The 21,398-nt window shown below is 33.6% G+C and overlaps 1 protein-coding gene across 1 annotated transcript in view; it reads right to left on the reverse strand.

Annotated features, from left to right (window-relative positions):
• Positions 1-21,398, reverse strand: part of ASCC3 (activating signal cointegrator 1 complex subunit 3) — a 321,764-nt gene that overhangs the window by 115,986 nt on the left and 184,380 nt on the right. The window contains exons 15-22 of the mRNA XM_040627571.1: positions 18,648-18,839; positions 18,123-18,347; positions 12,544-12,663; positions 9,379-9,543; positions 7,395-7,481; positions 6,366-6,542; positions 2,635-2,860; positions 1,222-1,376 (exon numbers count right to left, since the gene is read on the reverse strand). Of these exons, the coding sequence (XP_040483505.1) occupies positions 1,222-1,376; positions 2,635-2,860; positions 6,366-6,542; positions 7,395-7,481; positions 9,379-9,543; positions 12,544-12,663; positions 18,123-18,347; positions 18,648-18,839 (1,347 nt within the window). The remainder of the gene's footprint in view (positions 1-1,221; positions 1,377-2,634; positions 2,861-6,365; positions 6,543-7,394; positions 7,482-9,378; positions 9,544-12,543; positions 12,664-18,122; positions 18,348-18,647; positions 18,840-21,398) is intronic.

The following is a 21,398-nucleotide window of genomic DNA, read 5'->3' on the forward strand; positions in this document are numbered from 1 at the left end:
CAGTGGTAGATTTGGATTACGACTATGGTTGGATAATTTTTAAGCATGTTGATATGAATACAATTAATTTGCATTAAAGATATACTAATCATGTCAGGTAATGTAGAAGATACTTACTTATACTTAATCAGAACCTTATAATAACCATGTAAAGTAGGCACTGCTACTACAATTATGGATTTCCTTGTTTGCCTCCAATGGCTTTTTGAAAGAAAGGATTGAGACTTATTTGTTTTTGTACCTATGATCACTACTCTACTGTAGTCTTTGTACAGTAACTGCTGTAAAGACAGACCTTAAAAAATGTTGATAGAATAAGAGGATCCAGAATAGATCTTCATATGTGTGTATATATATGTATATATACATTAAATATATATATATTTAAGATATATATGTATATTTAAGATTTCATATATATGACATAGGTAAAAATAAAGCTAACATATAAAATATGGCCAACCATTTGTACATATTTTCATAAGTGATTAGATTCTGAAATAGTTAAGTATGAGAATACCAGGGTGGGTAGGGTATTGCAAACAGATGTGACTAACTATAAACATAGTGACCATAACGCTTCAGATTTAGAATAGAAGGGGTAAAAACAGAAACAGGAATGTGATGGGTGCCAAGGAAGAACGTTTTCAAGAAGGACAATGTATAGTGCTGAATGTTCTGAGAAGTAAAGAAAATAACTGAGAAAAAGTAATTTATTATGGCAACCAGTTAGGTTTTCGTGATTACTGAGAACCAGGAGGAAAATATAGAATACTCTTTCTATACATCGAATGGTAAAGAGGAGACTGACAGTTTGAGAAATATTAGGATTTTAAAAGGGCTCTTTAAGCACAAAGAATCTTGACTTTTTAGTAGGCTAAATAAGTAGAGCTGGCAAAAATGAAGATAACAGAAATTAAAGAAGACAGAATTATGCAAAGTCTTTATGTAAGTGAATCCACTAAACTATTGTTCAATGTTGAACTTTCAGGGTATCTAAGATGTTCTGAAGAGGTCTCATTGGTTGCTGTATTAATATATTATATCATTTTTTTTCTTGAGGATGATAGCAAATATTACTACAATGCTTCAAATGAATCTTCAATACATATTCTTCTTAGAGTTTTCTATATGCCTTTTGGACAGATGTAAGGAGGTATACTTGAACCTGCAGCACAGATAGTTTTGCTTACCATTGATACAGATAATTTCTACTTTTACCTGATCATTCCAAGTAAAATCAGGACAGACACTGAGTGTCACTCGGAGGACGGTTCGTGTGATGGGCTGAATGGATGCTTCCATTGTAACAGAAGGAATCTGATGAACACATTGTTTGACCTTGAGTCCAATATTCACATGATGCAGCATGTGACCTGTAAGGAAAACACACAGAAGAAATGTGTTCAGACAGAAAAAAAGCAATATAATCTGACTTGTAAATGGGATTTCAGAGAAGGTGGTTTTATTGCCTGTTTTATGATTTGCTATGTAGAATAGTTGACATTCTTGACCTGGCATGTTTGAATATTTAGTAATAGTTAACTTGAATTAGCAATTCATAGCTCTGAAAACCAGTATCAAGGTTTCTTCAGCTATTAATAGGGTTCTTAAAATTACTGAGACTTGACAGTGTTCAAACTACTATAAACAGTTCCACTTTTCTCCTAGTTAGCTCATGACACATTAAAAAATTTAGTATTTTGTGAAAATAGCCATTAATTCACACAAATTCTATTTCTCAACTCTATAACTATGATGGGAAGTGCTTTAGTAATCAAACACAAATCACCCATCCAAACTCATTTCCAGAAAAAAATAAAGCTAAAATATAAAATATGGTTAATGTAGCACAAACTTAACCACTTATACCTATTATCATAAATGATTAGATTCTGAAGTAGTTATGTATGGGAATGCCAGGGTGGGGAGGGGGTCACAAACAGATGTGACTGACTATAAACATTTTCCTACTTGAGTCCAAGCAATTAAGTGGAAATAGATATATTTAATAGTATCAATATTTCTTCTATATCTTGGTTCCTCGTAATATAATTTTTTAAAGTACGTTTATGAACAAATCAAAATGTTCTATGTTCACCAGAATTTGAAACTAAAGTGGTTTTCCTTATTTTGATAAAATATTTACATATGTTATCCCAAAGTAAGTAATCTTAACTTCTCTAGTTAATATCCTCAATTTCTGTTTTTATTGATACCTTCTACCATTCTGTCTTAAAGTGTTCTTACTACACAAGTGAAATAACTACCTCAGTCTCTCCCACCACTGGACCTTTTGCTAGAGTAGTCCTCCCCCTTATTTCTCTTCAGCCTGACTCCCTTCATGTGTAATGTCTATCCTATTCAGAATCTGGAATATTAACTAATCAATACATTGTAAGTTTGTCCAATAAAATGTTAAGGTACATGGAAATGTATGTAGGAATATTTTTTTGACGCCATGTGATAAAAGCAGAAGAACAAATGCTATTTACATACTAATACCAACTGGATTTAAAACAGTAAAAAAATTTATCTTGAGTAATGTGAAAACGCACAAGTTTTCTTTTATATCTAATAAAATATTTTATTTGTATGGAACAATACATTAGAACATTTTTGCTTCCTTCTTACCTATTTCATCTTTCCTCATGTCTTTCAGCTTATCCACAGTAAGATTTTTTTCTTCTAATCTTGTTAGAATGTGCGGTGGTAAGACTGAAAACTGTCTCAAAGGGCTAGCCCAACCCCAAAGCCTCTTGTCAATGACTTTACTAAGATTCAGGAGCCTGTAGGTCATGGCAGGCCAACGTTTCCTCAGAGCAATTTCAAAAAGAGCACGGACAATTCTAGCCGCATTCTGAAGAATAAAAAGGGGGATGGTGGTTAGGTACACTGCGCTTTAAAATTTCTCAAATTTGTCATTCATACTCCGTTTTAAAAGAAGCATGCCAAGTTGCAGCCTTTAATTGTGGGCAACATCTATTGTCATAGAACCCTAATTACCTTTATTATTTCTACATAAGAATAATCACATCTTTCATAGGTGATGTTATCTTGTTAAATCTCAGATGGTAGTCTCATACCCAAGTTCTTAGGAAACTCCACCCTATGCCCCTTAACGAGGAATGAAGGAGGAAGAGATAAAAGGTGTGCGTAAGACTTAAAAGACTGTTGAGGCCATCTAGAATATAAGATACAGCCAAGGATACCCTTGGGTATATAGGGGAATGATTAAAAGTCTACTTAAGAGAAATAAAGAGGACTTTGGGATCCATTCAGACAAAAACATTAGTGCGAGAAGGGTGATAAAGGAAATCCTGATGAGTTCAGCTACCTGTATTAATGGCTCCCTACAAATCAAGCAACACCTTAACTGCTTTATGTATCTCATTTAATCTGTATATTATCTCCTTTAATCTTTATGGCAATGGCATTCAATTCATCTTGATATTATGATTTTATACACGAAGAAAACAGAGCTTGGTGAGGTTAATAATTTGACCAAGGTCACACAGATGGTGTCAGAGTATCTATTCAAAGCCAGGTCTAAACAAGTCCAATTTAACTCCAAGGTTCTAAATTCGGTGATCAGGAAAACTTCATTAATAGACACATAGAAAGTTACAAGGATTGAATCCCTTTTAATATCTTTACAGTTGGTTTCCATTTGTTTTGCCTCCTTCGCTCTATCACTAACTTTTCAGGTTATCTTACTGAAGATTGTTTTTAAAGTCATGAACTTGGGAGATACCTCACAATCTCAAACGACATCTATATCTGAAAATGAAGAATGTTAAAATCTGGTCAAAATCATAAAAAAGAGATGAAAAAGAGTGAAGATTTTAAATAGCAAATAGGTGATCAGGCTTGAAATTACATGGTAAAAAATGATCATAAGAGTTAAGGGCTTTGGTTTTCCATTTTATATAAAATATGTATTTGTCTCTTGACAAATCTGACTACGTTTTTACAGTATTAGAAATTTAAGAAGAAAAATGGTATTTAGAAGTATGAGGACAGTTCTGATATCCATTAAAAATTACAGGATGACTTTTATCAGGCCCAGAGAATGATAAATACAATGCACATTTTGATTACTGTATCTACCACATAGGTCTTCTTCCGGCATCATTCCTAGCTGTTCTTGTAAGAAGATGTCAGGCTAATTTTCCCAACTGTGTTTGAAAGTATGTTATTTTTCAATGTTAGAACCTATAGTTGTTCCCTAGAAGCTAAAAGAAATAAAAGGAGAAATCCCATGTGAGATATAGGCAGGCATTTTAATTTGGAATGATATAAATTGGGAATAATGATCAAAGTCTCTAACATATGCAGTTTAGAGAAGCTAAATAGAGGCTTCTTTATAAAATCATAGAATTTTGGGTTAAGGATTTATCTCAGGGGCTGAGAGAATCAAGTTTTAGAAATATAGAAGGGATTATTATTTTACAGAACTGAGAGGGTGGTTGTGGAACTGTTGGTGGCTTATGTTTAAAATATAAACTTAACAATAATTTATCTAATGCATTCAAGGATGATAGACCGACAATAGCTATTTAAGAAAAACCAGGATGCTCTGAGATATAACCTTAATTTTCTGAGACTGACTTTCGGGGCACCAATCGTGAAGAAACCCAAAGTTTTTATTGTAAAGCAATTCGTGTGTCAGTCTTTGATAATTATCTTCATAATCTTGAATCAAACAGAAATGTGGCCAGATTATTCAACCAGAACCCAGAAAAGCTTTAACTTTTAGTTTAGCCATTAACTATTTCAATATAAAATCATTAGAAAATGTAAAATGACAACATCATTTTTCAGACAGATAAAATAAGTTAGAAACAATGGTTCCTATACAAGTCACAGGGTTTAGAGATTATAAATTATATATAAATTTAGAGATTATAAATTATATATAAGTTTTCTATTTATATTATCAGGAAACACATGTGTCCCAAGATACTAAAAAAAAAATTTTTTTCACCACATCCATATTTGGTTTATATAGTATATGAAATCATCACCTGGTTCCTTGGTTACTTTGATTAAATTATTGAATTCATTCAAATTGTTTACCAATATATCTTGGTTCATGTTTGCAAATATTTCACGTTTACAGTTATTTCAAAGCACTCCTGAGTATTCATGGCTGTTAATAATAATTTATTTAACACAAACATACTTTTTCTATATAAAGTCTTTGAAAAAAATTACCAACATAAGATACATAGCAGAATAGTTTCTACATTTAAATCAGATTGAGCTTTTATTTCTCTTTAACTTAGAGAAGGCACTACTCAATAAATATGATGAAAAAGGGATTATTTTTTATTTTTTATTTTTATTTTAATTACAGTATAGTTAGCATATAGTGTTATATTAGTTTCAGATGTACAATATAGTTATTCAACACTTCCATCACTCATCACACTCCTTAATCCCCTTCACCTATTTCACCCTTCCCCCCACCCACCTCCCCTGTGGTAACCATCAGTTTGTTCTCCATAGTTAAGAATCGGTTTCATGGTTTGCCTTTCTCTCTTGAAAAAAGTATTCTTGATAAGTATAAAGTATTTAAAAAAAAATGTCTAATGAATCATCGAGCCTTACATCGGAAACCGGGGATGTACTGTATGGTGACTAACATAATATAATAAAAAATCATTAAAAAAAAAAAAATGTCTAGAAGGGAAGCCTCATTTGAAAGGCAAATAGTGCAAAAAATAACCTGCTTTACTTCACAACAAGGGTTTGAATATAAAAACATAAATGCTACAATATTTTATACTACAGTATTAAAAAAACATACATTTAATGAGCTGTAATTTAATGAATAATTTTCCTTTAGTTCTCAATTTTTAAGTATCATCAGTATGGAAGAAAGATTACTTTTTTATCAGAGACTTATCAGACTGAAAATATGGTATGAGGTATTGCTATTAAGCCTTATTTAATGGTAAAATAATTTTGGTTATATTTCTAACATTTGGGTGAAGTTACAAAGGTTCCATAATCTTTACTCTGCTTAAAATATTCTTCTATTATTGCCCTTTGTAAGTAAAAGAAATGAACTTTGTCGTGTAAAGCAGAAAAAACCAAATGTTGATATTTTTAAACTCTAAAATGAAAATAACAGCAACATCAAAAAGAACCAAACCAACCATCAAATCCCACCCCCATTTCTGATCTAATGGCACAGAGGGCATAAAAGATGTGCAAATTAAACAGAACCAGTTCTGCAGTAAAACGGTAATTGGTAGCATGTCATAATGCAATGCATTCATAGTATAGCAATGAATTAGTATCTTGACTCTCTAAAAGTAAACAAGGAAGAGAAAACAGGAAGGGAGTAATATTCTTACTTGTGCAACATATGCAGAATCTGATATAAGGGAGAAACTGTCCATCTCTCCTCGGCTGATATAAGTTTGAAGTAGGATGTTTATTTTCCCATAACTGTTCTCTACACCTCCAGGAGCTGCGAGTTCACAGAAATTGTTTAATAAGGCATCTAGCTCCTCTATTTCCTCTTCTCTGACCTGGAAGAATCAACGTTTTTAAAAGATTATTTGGGTTGATCTATTGAAATTTTTCATATTGAAACTAAACCACATTGCATTTTTTTTAAGGCTTCCATTTTTCAACATTTTTCTTTTGTACACTAATATAATAGTAATTTTTCACAGGTAGCTAATAAAATACAATAAGAACTATCTTGAGGCTGATACAATTACATTTTATTATTCATCACCAATATTAAAGTTGCCATTGACATATAAAAATTTGATATGCCACAAAAATTAAATCTTCTGACCTCACCATCCTTCAGTTGATGAGATTTCATATTTTATTTGACCAGAGTAAAACCTCTGCCCAAATGGATTAGGGCAAACTTGAATTATCTTCAAATGCATTCATTACAGTCATATATTTTTATATGGTATAAGACATTCATAGCTTAAAGCTGTGAAGTACTGTGATTCACAGTATTAAAGTTTTCACTGTTAATAAGATTAAATTATAATACAGGTACAGAAATACTCATATCTAAGTTTGAATCATGCATGTCCTTTATATTTTCTTCAGTGAACCTTATATTGCAAATAAACCAAAATCTACATACTATATTCTCTGCTAGTTTCATTATTGCAAACCTACTTAAATTATATTTGATTTGCAGTAGAGAGCAAAGAATAATGTCAGGAATGACATAATATCATAATCTAGGATAGTGGACACTGTTGATAAATGGAAGAACATTGCTGGTACTCTAAATGCGAAGTGCCACACAGCTTATACTGTAACAGGAATAACAATTAATTATAAGCTTTTATAAATGAATGAATGTATATAAGCCAAATGCATTTGATTCAGGCTTCAAATAATCTTACCTTGATTTGATCAAATTCTTCAGCTTTGGAGACTATAGCAAAAATATCACTTTCAGTTTTGTGAGCATCAAAGAATTCATTGAAGGTCTACCAAAGAAAGTGTTATATTCAATTAAAATAGAAGATCCAGTAAAATATTTTCAATTAAAAAGTGACTATAAAATCACACTTTTTTAAAGAATATCTGAGCCCTAGACAACGCAGAGTAATTACATCTGTGGTATATTATTCTTTTTTTTTTTTTTTTAAGATTTTATTTATTTATGTGACAGAGAGACAGCCAGTGAGAGAGGGAACACAGCAGGGGGAGTGGGAGAGGAAGAAGCAGGCTCCCAGTGGAGGAGCCCGACGTGGGACTCGATCCCGGAACGCCAGGATCACGCCCTGAGCCGAAGGCAGACGCTTTAACGACTGCTACCCAGGCGCCCCTGTGGTATATTATTCTTGATCACTGCTTTAAACATCATCAAATTTAGCAAAGACTAAAAAATTTCCTAAAACATAATTAGCTGGAGAAGACCTTTAGAAGCAAAAAGATCAATAAAATCAGCTATTAAAACCTATATTAGATATCTAAAAAAAATGTTCAGTATAACAGACCAGTCTAGGCTCATTTTCAGCATGGGCATATGGATATCTGTACCATTCGCCAACTTTAAGCTGAATATATATCATAAAATTCAGAGAGGAATAACTAAAATTATGAAATCTGAAAATTCTGGAGAAGGCCTCATAATATTACTAGTGAGGGAATATGCAAATTCAGGAAACTGGGAAGAAAAAAAATCAGTGAAAGACCATATAGAATAAAGACAAAGCTGAAGAAAGGTACAGTTCTTGAAAAGAGCTGCAAACAGGCATAGGTTGGCAGGAACATACTACCCAGTGGGAAAATGAGAAAGGTTACTTAGTGGACAAAAGAGTGCAAGTGAGCATGTGAGCAGGTGACAGAATCAGTAGAGAGCTAGGGGCAATGTTTCGGGTTGAAGAAGATCAGATCACAGTTGTGAGATGGGACATGTTAAAAGAAGAAACCTGAAGTGCTATACAAATGCAAGATTTATTTGGGGAAAGATGAGGAAAAGCTAGTATTCACACAAAGGTGTTTTCTGAAACCTGTTAAATGCATAAACATATGTTAAATAAGTACAGAATGTATATTTCATATTGGCCTAGGTTTTCATATTTCTGAAGAAATTTCACATAAGTGATTTCTATTACTTTTCCAATTTAAAAACATATTTAGGTATCCCAAAAAACGAATTTAAGAAAAAAAAATTCAAACTCTTTCTCTGTAAAAAGGAGAGTAAAAATGTGCTTTAACCCATCTTGGCTTCGAATTTAAGACTCTCCTTACAGGTAATCACTGTTATGTTTTCCCATGTATTAACATATGTAGGTGCATACACACGCATGTAAACACACATAAACACGTGCATATACTCCTTAAAATGTAAATATCATAGCGGCATCCTATCTTACCCAAGATTACGTTAAAAGGCAACAAACAAGGCTACACTGTAGTCTAAACTATCCTTGAAACCTCTTAAATTGCCCAAATAGTACAGCTTGGTTGACCTGATAATTGCAGTCATTTTTCTAACTCTTGTTTAGCCAGTTATTCTCAATAAGCTGCTATTAATTTTTCAACTTTTATTCACTGATATCATTAAGCCATCATCTCCTGCTTAAACTCATTCAGGCATTCATTCCATAGGTCTCACCCACATGCTCAATGTTTTAGGCTTTGGTGTGCCTACTGCCTAGGATATATTCACTAAAAGGATGGCAAAAGGGTCCTTATTATTTAGTCTTAGTTTTTTCTTGTGTTTATTCAGCATGTTATTGAATTCACATAAGTTAAATGCACTTTGTTCGATTAATTGCTTTTATTATTTTGCATTAATACTATGTTTTGAAGTCTAGAAAGTATTTATATCTAAGAACAAACATATTATTATATTTGTTACACTCAGTATAATACCTCAATGGTGTTGTATTTAATATAGTAGTGGCTGGCAGTTCTACCCAAATCAGTTGAGGAAAAATACCCAGTTCGCTCTTCAAAACGAATCATCCGAGCTTTGTCTAGTTTTCGACCAACTTCAATGACCAACTGTTCTCGATGCTTTGCTAATGTTGGGTCAATCTGTAGGGGGAAAAAAAATATATATATATATATATATCCGAATATTTCTTTAGAGAGTCATCATTTACAAACATATACTTATTTACGGAAATTGAAATTTTTTGTCGATACTTTAGAATAAAATTTTTTATTACAATTTTTAAAAGAAGTACATTTTTATAAATTTAGGACATAACTAGAAAATATTTTGATCAATTAAATAAAGTAAGCCTTAAGAATTCATTAAGATTTTTATGTTATCTTTAGGTAGTAATATTTTAGAACCTAAAATTCTTATATGGTCTTATAATTTTTAAGAATATAAAGACCAGAAATTAGATATTAGTAAAACAATCTGTCTTCTCCCTCTCACACTAAAATAAATAGGGATTTAAAAATATCAAGCTATATTCCTACTTCACCAGTTATCTGGAGAACTCACAGTGAGGATGACTTCCTCTGCTAAAGATATAAACAAATAAATGCATAATTATCCTTTCAAGACTATGACTTTGGTGTTCTAGCAGTTTTCATAACTGCTGATGGAAAAACCCATTTTGCCCGTAATAATAATAGAAGCCAAGAGCAAGATGAAGTTGACACGAAATTTTTGAATAGTTTTGAAATTTTATTTAATAGCCTCTTTCTTTTTTTTTTTTTTTAAGATTTTATTTATTTATTTGACAGAGATAGAGACAGCCAGCGAGAGAGGGAACACAAGCAGGGGGAGTGGGAGAGGAAGAAGCAGGCGCATAGCAGAGGAGCCTGATGTGGGGCTTGATCCCATAATGCCGGGATCATGCCCTGAGCTGAAGGCAGACGCTTAACCGCTGTGCCACCCAGGCGCCCCTAATAGCCTCTTTCTAAACAGAAAAGACATTTAACATAAGATATTAACAAAAATTCTTAAATATTGTGATGTGTGTGTATGTGTGTAAATATGTGTATCTATGTATACATATATACAGGCACACACATCAAGTCCTGAAGGTCATGCTCTAGTCAGGAGTAATAAATATGACCTTTAAATGTTTTTTTTTTTTAATATTTTATTTATTCATTTGTCAGAAAGCGAGAGAGAGCACAAGCAGGGGGAGAGGCAGGCAGAGGGAGAAGCAGGCTGCCCGCTGAGCAAGGAGCCTGATTCAGGACTCGATCCCAGGACCCTGGGATCATGACCTGAGCTGAAGGCAGACGCTTAACCACCTGAGCTTAACCACTAGGTGCCCCTAAATATGACCTTTAAAGGGAAGGGAGGGGAGTATAAAAATTCTTTAGAAATCAATTAATGAATTAATTCTATTCCTTCTAACTTAAATTTTGATGGTAGCTTATTCATACATCAAATATAGCTAAAGTAAATTTAAAAATTAGAAAAACGAGGCAGAGGAAAGCCAAATGTAGGAAAGATGGAATCAAAAGCCATTAGCAAATACAAAAGTCTTAAATATTTGCTATAGATGATATACTGTATGTATCAAGCTCATATTCCAAAACCATTTTGCTCATACATGTCCTAAACCATTAAAAATATGTTGGACAACATTGTTTGTGTTAGTTCACATGAGTTTTGTGGCTATAAATTCTTACTGAGTAATAAAATAAAAACATGTAAGTAAAAAGAAAATTAAAAGGATAGGAGTCTCTGAACCCTGAAGAGAGTAAAACTATGTATCTCAGAAGGAAAAAAATCACTTTCTTTATATTAGAAAATTATACAAAGATGACTTCTGATATTAACCTAGTACTTAAAAAATCAATTGATGTGTTTATGTTGCCCAAAGATTTGCAATGGCTTAGCCTATAAAAATATGTGCTGTGCTTTGCCTTCCTCTACCCCTTCAGAATACTTTCAGAGTGCCACTGACTATTTTCACAAACCCGTATTTGCAACAAGATCTTTTTTTCTTTTCCTCCTAAGTCTCTAAGTTTCAATTCTCCCATGGTCAGATCTACAGCACAGGAAAAAGAAAAATGACAAAAAAGATTGACAACTTCTTTGACAACACAATGGAATATATACAAAAGCTAAGTTGACAGTAAATGGAGGAAAGCTGTAATTCTCTGAGTTCAATTCAGCTTTGCTACTTTTGACTTAACACTAGTGAATATCCATATGATGATGGTGAAATAATGTTCTCATTTGAGAACTGATTTTATCCGTCATTAGGGAGCATTTACATTACATCAAGCAGGTTCTAAAGAAAAGCCAAGGTCTCACAGAATCTGTAAGCCGTGCATGTGGATCACACAACTGTAAAGTTCACAGGAAGATGTGCTACTATATACACTTGATTTTGTCACTGTGCTCAGTGGAACTGATCCAAGCCTCCAAACTGCTAATTACTCATTAACACTACCTTTTAATTTAGGAATAAGGGCTTAGAAGGGACTTGATAAGAGGAACATACTTAATAAAACATAAGCCTATTATTAAAAGTGATCTGTAATCTTCCTCATGTCTGTCTAGTTTGCCCTAAAACCTTGATTTGTTATAGTTTTTTAAAAATCACAGCCAAGGGCACCTGGCTGGCTCAGTCAGTTAAGCATCTGCCTTTAGCTCAGGTCATGATCCCAGGGTTCTGGGACTGAACCCCACATTGGGCTCCCTGCTCAGTGGGGAGCTTGCTTTCTTCTCCCTTGCCCTCTGCTGCTCCCCCTGCTTATGCTCTTTCTTGCTCTGTCTCTCTCTTATTCTCTAACAAATGAAATCTTTAAAAAAATAAAAATCACAGCAAAATATTAACACCAAATGGAAATGTACCTGAATAATAAACTGATAACAATATAAAGATTAACTTTTTAGTATCCATGGGAAAAGAGATATAGAGTGAAATAATTATAGAAGGGAAATTTAATTTTCCTTCGTATTTTCTAAAAAAACTAAAGCTTTTTGTTTTTCTTCCAGGTACCTAACTCTATTCATGTGAGGCAGAAGTAGCAAATATTTAGCCTCATATCATAAAAAGATTACAAAACCAAAAAAGGTGGTCTGATTTTTTTTATAAATGCGTTTTCTACCTGATAAGCCTTGTGACTGATGCCATATACTAATGGATTTGCTCTCATCCGTACATAAAGATAAGTGTAACTTATCCACTTCACCGCTTCTTCCACATTAGTAACTGTTCCCAGAGCAATCTGCAAATCAAAAATATAACAAAAATTAAACTAATGCATTAAAGTTAGATATAAACATTATATCAAAGGCCATTTTGTCAAAAGTTAAGTTAAAATACATCATTATACTGTACTTAAAAGAAGGTAAGTACAATTACGGGACATGACACTTCTCCAATTAATTAAAAATCAGTCCTGCCTCATTTAATCAAGAACGGTACCTTGGAAATGCTATCTTCCAAAAGTGAATTTACTCAATATTATGGCACCTGATTATTTTCCCCTAAATAGAGTTTAATTCTATATAGCACTGAACAGTCAATAATTTAAAAACACAGTAATAACATATAAGATCTGTGTGATAAAGAGAAAGGAATGATTAGAAAGTGGTATTAAAACAAAATTACAATGAAAAGTTTTCTTAAAAATACATTTCCTCAGCCCCTAGATCTATAGGTAATCATTTACTTAGCATTCCTTAATTTAAAAATTCATGCAAGTTGTGAAACTTCATAGTTCTATAATTTTTCCTGAACATCTGGCTGAAAAAAATTAAATTTCTTAATAGTTTAATCACAGGAGAGATGCTTTCCACCTAAATCATTACATACTAGGAGAAAGAAAGGAAGAATAAACTCTTTCTTTTTAGCACTGAATATTAAAGAAAATAAAACTTTTATGTTTGTTTAATTCCTATAATTTTTAATTCTGTATAATTTTGTGAAATAAATGTGGACGCTTAGCTATCTTTAGTTAGTTGAAGATGAGATCTAGCAATATATAAAATATCATTATGCTGTTATATCATACTATTAGTTATTAAAAAAGAGAAATAACCAAAGTAAAAAATGATAAGGCAGATTCTAACTATTCACTTTAAATTTATATGAACTTAAAATAAGTCAGAAAAAGACAAATACTACAGAGTCTCACTTATACATGGATTCTGAAAACATCGAATTCATAGAAACAGAGAGTAGAATGGTGGTTGCCTGGAGCTGAGCGGTGGAGGAACTGGGGAGATGTTGGCCAAAGGCATAAACTTTCAGTTACAAGATGAATAAGCTGCAGGTACCTAACATACAGCATGGCAAATTATAGTTAATAATACTGTATTCTATATTTGAAAGTTGCTAGAGCTTCAATGTTCTCATGAAAACAGCATCAAAATGGTTATTATGGGAAGCGAATATGTTTACTAACTTTATTGTGATATTTCACACTTTTTACACATATCAAACCATCATGTTGTAAACCTTAAACTTACATAATGGCATATGTCAATTAGATTTCCATAATTACATAAATTCACAAATTTACACTAATGTACTTACAAATGACTAAGTCATCCACAATATAGGCAAATACATACATTTCCTAAAATGGGAACTGTAAACTTTTTACAAAATGAAAAATAACAAGACTAAAATGTAACTAATAAGGGAGTTGTTGCCACACTCCCCAAATATTTAGAAACAAGAGAGTTAAAACATTGTCAAGCTTCTCGAGGTAAAGGAAACTAGTTTAATGATAACAGCTAAAAATCTGATCGCGTCTCCCATTTGTGATTGTATCGTTTGACAGCGAAAACTGCATGGATTCTCTTATGACCTATAGGTATTTTAAAATCCTATCGCATGACTCCTAAGAGTAGAAAATTCTATAAAGGATAAAATAGCTTGCTATTATTTTCAAAATCAGATTCAGTCAATTAACATTAATAAATACCGATTGCTACTAATGATATGATAAAGGAAAGGAGGAAGCAGGTACCAGGGAGTGGATCAAGTCATTGGAGTCTTCTAAATGTTCACCAAAAGAAACAGACTAACAGACTACCCTGAAAAATGGATGTAAATTCATGATGGTAAATCATATTTCTAGATTAATCTCTGAATGCCACCTAGTGACAAAACAAAAATTTACTTGTAATATCTGCTGTCACCTAGTGGCTACTTAGCACAGGAGCCTTTTACAATAAAAAGTATTTTTCAAATCCCTCTGCAATATATCCATTCATCTCAATAATCATATAGTAAGTCAATAACAAGTCAGTATTATGTAAACCACAATGGATATGGGAATAAACAGAGCGTGATCCCTGCTCTCAAGAAGTTGTCTAGTCATGTGGGTGAGACACATGTAACTAATTAAGATGATACACATGAAATCACCAGTCACAGTGCCTAGTATATAATACATATTCAAAGATGATTTTAATCAAAAACACCTAACATGTGAAACTTATAAAAGTGCCATCAGATATACAGTGTAAGAGTTTTACGTTCTGTTAAGAAGAAAAAAAAATCCACCCCAAATTTGGTAATTTTACAAGACTCAAAGTATCACTTTGTATCCAATTTACCTATTTCAACTTTAGTCTTTAAGGTTATCTTAACTGCTTACATGCGTGTGTTTCTTAAACTGGTTAAAATCATATAAAAATGAAATAAACAAATAATCATGAGTATGTATGTGTGTGTGTGTATCCATTAGTAAAGATATGAAAAAAAAACCATTCATGTATTTATTCAGCTAGGATTTGCAAGCTGGCAGTAAGTACAAATAGGGCTGAGAATCAAGGGACTATCAGATAATGGTACGTGATATACATCATTTACTAAATAGCAGCTTGGCATAGCGCCTCTTAAATTTTCACAACGATCCAGCCAGATTGTCCCTATTTTATAATTGGGAAAATTGGGACTTTATAGGTGAAGTGAGTAGAGTAAGAGCCTATCTCAGGCAGATGACATGTGTTGGAGAGTAACCAGAACCAGCATTGGGAAGGTTGGTCAGACAATGCTATGGAAGCCTTAAATCCAAGGACAAGGTGTTTATACTATGTCCTGAACACACAAGAAAAATTCCATATAGAATATGTGTACGGTTACAGAAAGATTAACATATTTTAAAGTATATATTCCAGGGTGCTAACACAGTAGGTACCCAATAATGTCTGCTGAAGACATTTTAATAAGCCTCAAACATGCTTCAGAGTTTCTCTCAGTGCAAAATTAAACGGCTTTATACAGGGCTGGGGCTTGTGACCTTTACGCATTAGCATGAGAGAATCAGCCCCATTAGATATCAATCGGCAAATTTGTCTCATAAAATGTTTGTATTAAAATTATTATTTAATATAATACTTTCTTCAGTTCTTCTAAACTAATGGTCAGGATAGATATTCATGTTATAAAAGATACTACGGAGGCAATATTCCTAATCTAGCATGACCTTTATGTTGATCACTGCCACTGAAGAGTTTTGCAAAGATTTGGGAAATCTAAAGACTTAAAATTCCATTACCTTAAGAACACAGCACACATTCATTTTATAAACTAATTTCACACTTGATTTCCACAGATTATGAAATTTAATTTCATACTCAACTATAATTTAAGGGGGTTTGTTTTCTTAACAAGAAAATTTACTTTAATTGGGAGCTAGTCCGAGTAGACCAAAATATGAGAAAAAAGTTTTAGCAATGGTCTGTACTTCACTATATTAGTGAAAAATTTCTAAGATACATATTTCATTATTTGAATGCCTTTTATGGCATTAAATGGAATTATGGTTATAGATAGTTGGCATTTCTGAAAATGACTTACCTAATAAGTACTTTATGAATATGAAGCAAATCTATGGACTACAATTTATTTTTAATTTTTCAGGTCTTGACCAAACAGTTTCATTGATAATGTTTTACAGTCTGTAAAAAAGAGCTCCTTGAGGATAAGAGCAGTATTGTACTTATCCTGTGTCTTCTGCTCAATAACATCACCACCTTGAGTTTACCATTTATAAAAAGTTATCGAGGATAGTAATTATAAGTTTATGAAGACGGCATTCCTTGATATAGTTTTCTAGAAAAACTGCATAAAAGGGAGTCTTCCTTTTTCTTTTAAGTCAGAGAAATTATGACTACCATTTTGGAAAATTAGTCCTGGTCTTAGAAGAAGAGAAAGAATAGGTATCAATATAGAGAAATGTATTCATTTTTAACTTATTGCAGTCTATATAAGGAAACAAAAATCTAGACTATAATGAAAATACTAGATATGTAGTTAAATATACCTGAGTCTGAATATGAATTCCAAAAATTAGTAGCTGAAGGACCTTTGGGTCAGTCACATACCTCTCCAAGGCAATTATATCTACCTTGCAGGGTATCTGGAAGGTCCTTAGTCCACCACCACTATTAATGCCATTGTACAACAGATTATTCGACCACAGATACTGCAGACCCAAGACCAAAGACGTAATTATTTAAACCATGTAATCATAGCAGGTGATGGGGACTGAAATTGAGCTATAATAACATTTTCTTTAGAGTCAAAATTTATTTCCTAATCTTTTTCATTTTCTTGTAATTATGCTCTTAGAGACCAGCATCTTTTATGACTTCTTTTAACTTTCAACCAAATCTTCCAAACCTCTAATCTTCTGATCCCAGATCAAGCTTTGCCTTCTTCATGAATAAAGCCTTTCCTAACAGCTTGTGACCAAAAGTGTTTTCTCCTTCTACTGAATCCTTCTATAGAAATTATCACTTTCCAACATCACTATACTGTGTTTTTGTAGAAAGTTCTCCCGTTTGGACTCCTTAACAGAGGAAACTACATAGTGAATGTGCTTTGGATCCTTTAAAAGGAATTGCAAATAATGAACAGAATGTAACTGAAATTTTATAAGCTCTTTAAGAAGTAACTGATACAGGACTTGTACACAACAAGTAATACCTGATTGCAAATGTTTCTTCATTTATTTGTCTATTTGACATTTCACTTACTTATTCATCTATTTAACATTTATATCCAATCTACTTTAAAAAAATTATTTGAGTCCATTTTAAAGAAAAGAAAGGACAGAGAAGCAGGAAAGTGTTGAATGCCAGGGCCATAATCAAGACAGCAAAACTTCATTTGAATGTTTGACACACAGACTCTTAAGAATGTTTATCCTCTTTACCCGTTAATGTTACCTAGACTTCCAGAGTCTGCTATTTAAAACTTAACAACACAAAATGCATATACACACATGAAACAAATTATAATACTGTAGCTCAATTTAAGCCATTATATTCTGTATAACAAGGTTAATCAAATGACCTAACATAAAAGAGCTTTATAAACCTTATAAAAATGTTACAAAAGTGTACTACAAATATAGTGGTGGTTTCTGCTACTTCTGTTTCTCTAGTCTGTACAGCTTTGGTTAGATTTCTGGCCTAGAACAAAACCTCACAGTTTAAAAGTACACTCTTTCAGCAATGAGTTCTTATCCGTGATCACCGGCATCCTATACTGTTCTGAATTAACCAACAATATTGCCATTCAGTCTGTTGTGCCTTATGACTGTGGAATGATATAAGCTGTATTGCTAAATACTGCAGAACTGCAACCAATTCAACCTTCTATTTATTTGGCCATTCCTTCAGCTGATGATTCTATTCCAATCTTTTATTCACTGGATCTTACCTCTGCATTTAGGTTATCTGCAAGGCTTTCCAGAAACTGACTCTCAATTGGGTTTTGTTGAGTGAGCAAAGTGAGGTAATGGCTGAGTTTGTCATGTGTTGTTATGATGATTCCTTCCCCAAATTTGTCAAATTGTGGTCTTCCAGCTCGACCAAATATCTGCATGACATCTAAAATTCCAAGGTCAACAAACGAGCCTCTTTTTGCAGCATATATTTGTGTTCCCTAGATGAGGAAAAGTTAATAAGAATTTACATAAATACACACAAATATACTCCTGATGAGCTGAATACTGAAATTAGGCAAATATGGCAAGATCTCAAAAGTGTACTTTAACTAATCCTTTCATCATCTGTGATAGAGTTAAATTTTCACAATATAAACTAGATTTTTTTGGAGAAAATAATTCTGACCTTATACGAATAGCATTAGAAGTCAATGAAACAGCCAAATCACAGTATTTTTCTAAACAAACCAATCCACAGGTTTAAGACACACACAAATCCACGTAAGGCAAGCTATTACCTTAATAATAACAGCATGAGCAGGAAGATTGACACCCCAGGCTAACGTCGCTGTACAGACTAGAACTTTGATATGCCCATTAGAAAACAGGTTTTCAACCAAATTTCTGTCCTGCCGAAGCATTCCGGCATGATGAATACTAAAGCCATCTGGAAATAATTCTCGTACTTGTTTATTTCTTGACTTCTGCACCTAGAGTAGATATCAACAAGACATAAAAGAGTATTACTTAGCATTTACAAGTAATTGCTATTTAGCACTTTTGTTCAATGACTTTATCAAACAAAGCATAAAATTATTGTGTTTTAAGGTCTAAGTATATGATGTTAAATTAGTAAGTATATAATATATATAATATATAAAGTACATAATATCTTAGTTGGTATATAATGTTCTGTATAAAATTGTTAAAAATTATATTCTACCTATCTTAAAACATAGGTAATCCCCAACATGACACAAAATTCAAGAGGATTGAAGTTAAAAGCAAGTATCTCTTTCACTCAGACTTGCAACCAATCATTTCTACTTGTTTCCTATCCTTCCAAAAATACTCTATTAAAAGAACCATAAATAAATAAAAAGAAGCATAAATCTAAATTGCTCCCAACTCATTCAGAGTAAAGTTCTTACAATGAAGAGTCTACAAAATTATTCTCATCCCCTAACCTCTTGAACCAATGCCAGCTCCTAGGGTTGGCTTTTTCTCTAAGTCCCTTTTCTGACAAATCCACATCCACTTTACCAAGGTCTTTACGTTTTCTATACACAACCTACTTCCTGGAAGACCTCTCCCCTCTTACTGAGATGCCCATGATTCCCTGGTGCATGCACTCTTTCTCATTGCAATGACCCAATAAACCCAACTGTGTTCACCTAGAGGTGTGTTCTTGGTGATTTCTGACCGGCACTGACCATCTGTCTTAGTTCCCCAACTTTACCATGCTCTGACTATACTAGCTTTACTTCTGGTGTCTGTTCTTTGACCTGGCCTGAGCTCAGATGTGGGATCTGATCCACTTATCTGCAACCCATGTAAGTGTTACAGTAGAGTATCTTAAAACCTCTCCAAAATTAAAGACTTTAGATTAACATAATGAAGTGTTTAGGTAGTCAAAGGTCCTGTTTGGGGGCGCCTGGGTGGCTCAGTCGGTTAAGCACCCGACTTTTGATTCCGGCTCAGGTCAAGATCTCATGGTTGTGGCATCCATCGAGCCCCGCAGTCTGCTTGAGATTCTCTGTCCTCTCCCGGGCTCCTCCTCAGCCCTCATGTGGGCACTCTCTCTCACTCTCTCTCTAAAATAAAGAAATCTTTAGTAAGTCTATTCTTAAAAAAGGTCCTGTTTCGGCATCATGCCCTGTGTTTGCCTACTATTGCTCTAAAAATTTCATTATCAGTGTTTCAATAGTTTCTTTTGAAAGAGTTTTCCATAATTTTTTGTAAGGGGCACTACACTGGCAGGAAGTGGGATTTCAGGGGTCTAGGGTTCTAGAACAGACTTTGTCACATTGACTATCCTTAAAGTCACTTAAAATTTTGAACTTCTAAGTTAATAATAATTAACTAAGGAAATGATCTAAGAAAACAGCTCTCCATGAATTCTGCTGCATATATTTAACTGAAATACTTTAACAAACCACTCCATCTAGTGGCCATCCAAGTAAATAACAACTTACACATTTTAAACCTTTTAAGAGTCCTGAACAATATACACATAAACCAAAAAGGCTTTCTTCTTCAAGTTTCATGAGGGGTATATTAGTATATTCCTGTTTTATTTTTGTGCAGTATGATCAGCCTGTTAGAAATCATGTTATGCATAGACCTTATAATTAACTACACTCGGGTCATACTGCCTAAACTTTCATCTTTTCAGACAAGAGTTATCTTTTTTTTTTAAGATTTTATTTATTTATTTGATAGAGAGAGAGACAGCCAGCGAGAGAGTGAACACAAGCAGGGGGAGTGGGAGACAAAGAAGCAGGCTCCCAGCAAATGAGCCTGATGTGGGGCTCGATCCCAGAACGCCGGGATCACGCCCTGAGCAGAAGGCAGACGCTTAATGACTGAGCCACCCAGGCGCCCCTGTTATCTATCTTCTAAAAGCAGCTCTTACGAATATGGGGTGACTTGCTATAAAGTCCACTGGGGAGCATTTGCTGGGATATAACAGAGTTCCTTCATGGGACAAGGGCAGGGAGAGGAGAAATATTTCACCAACTCAGTTTCTTCTCTAATATTCATACACTCAGAGCTAAAAGAATAAAACAAAATATTGCTTGGGAGGTATACTCTGTGCAAATTATACTGCTTGGATTGTTGTTTGTTTCAGGTGAATCTGCCATTTGTGGACCCCTGCAGTGGAATGTCCTGATGTTCTTGTTACTGATTCCTTAGTCAAGCTCCATTTGGGGAAGGACTTGGTTTGTGGCACGAATGGCACACTATGAAGCTGAATGCAGGAAATATTTAACTGTGGGGAAGAATATTCCTATAACGCAGCAGGTGGATACTAGAGTACTGACACAGTACCTCCCACTCTGACCATGTGAGTTCAGCCAGCTTCAGAGCCACTATCTGGGTAATCCCCTCTGGTCTTGGTGAGGAATACAGAGGCCCCAGGGGTCATTTCTCTTTTGTCTCTACTCTTGCCAATATCCCCTGCATTGCTTTTTAATTGGCTCAGTAGAGACCTGAAGTGACAACAATCCTAAAGTAAGTCTGGGTTGCTAATTCTTAACTTGCTTTGA

The sequence above is a fragment of the Ursus maritimus genome, unplaced genomic scaffold (genome assembly GCF_017311325.1).
Source record: "Ursus maritimus isolate PB19 unplaced genomic scaffold, ASM1731132v1 scaffold_13, whole genome shotgun sequence".
NCBI classification, from domain to species: domain Eukaryota; kingdom Metazoa; phylum Chordata; class Mammalia; order Carnivora; family Ursidae; genus Ursus; species Ursus maritimus.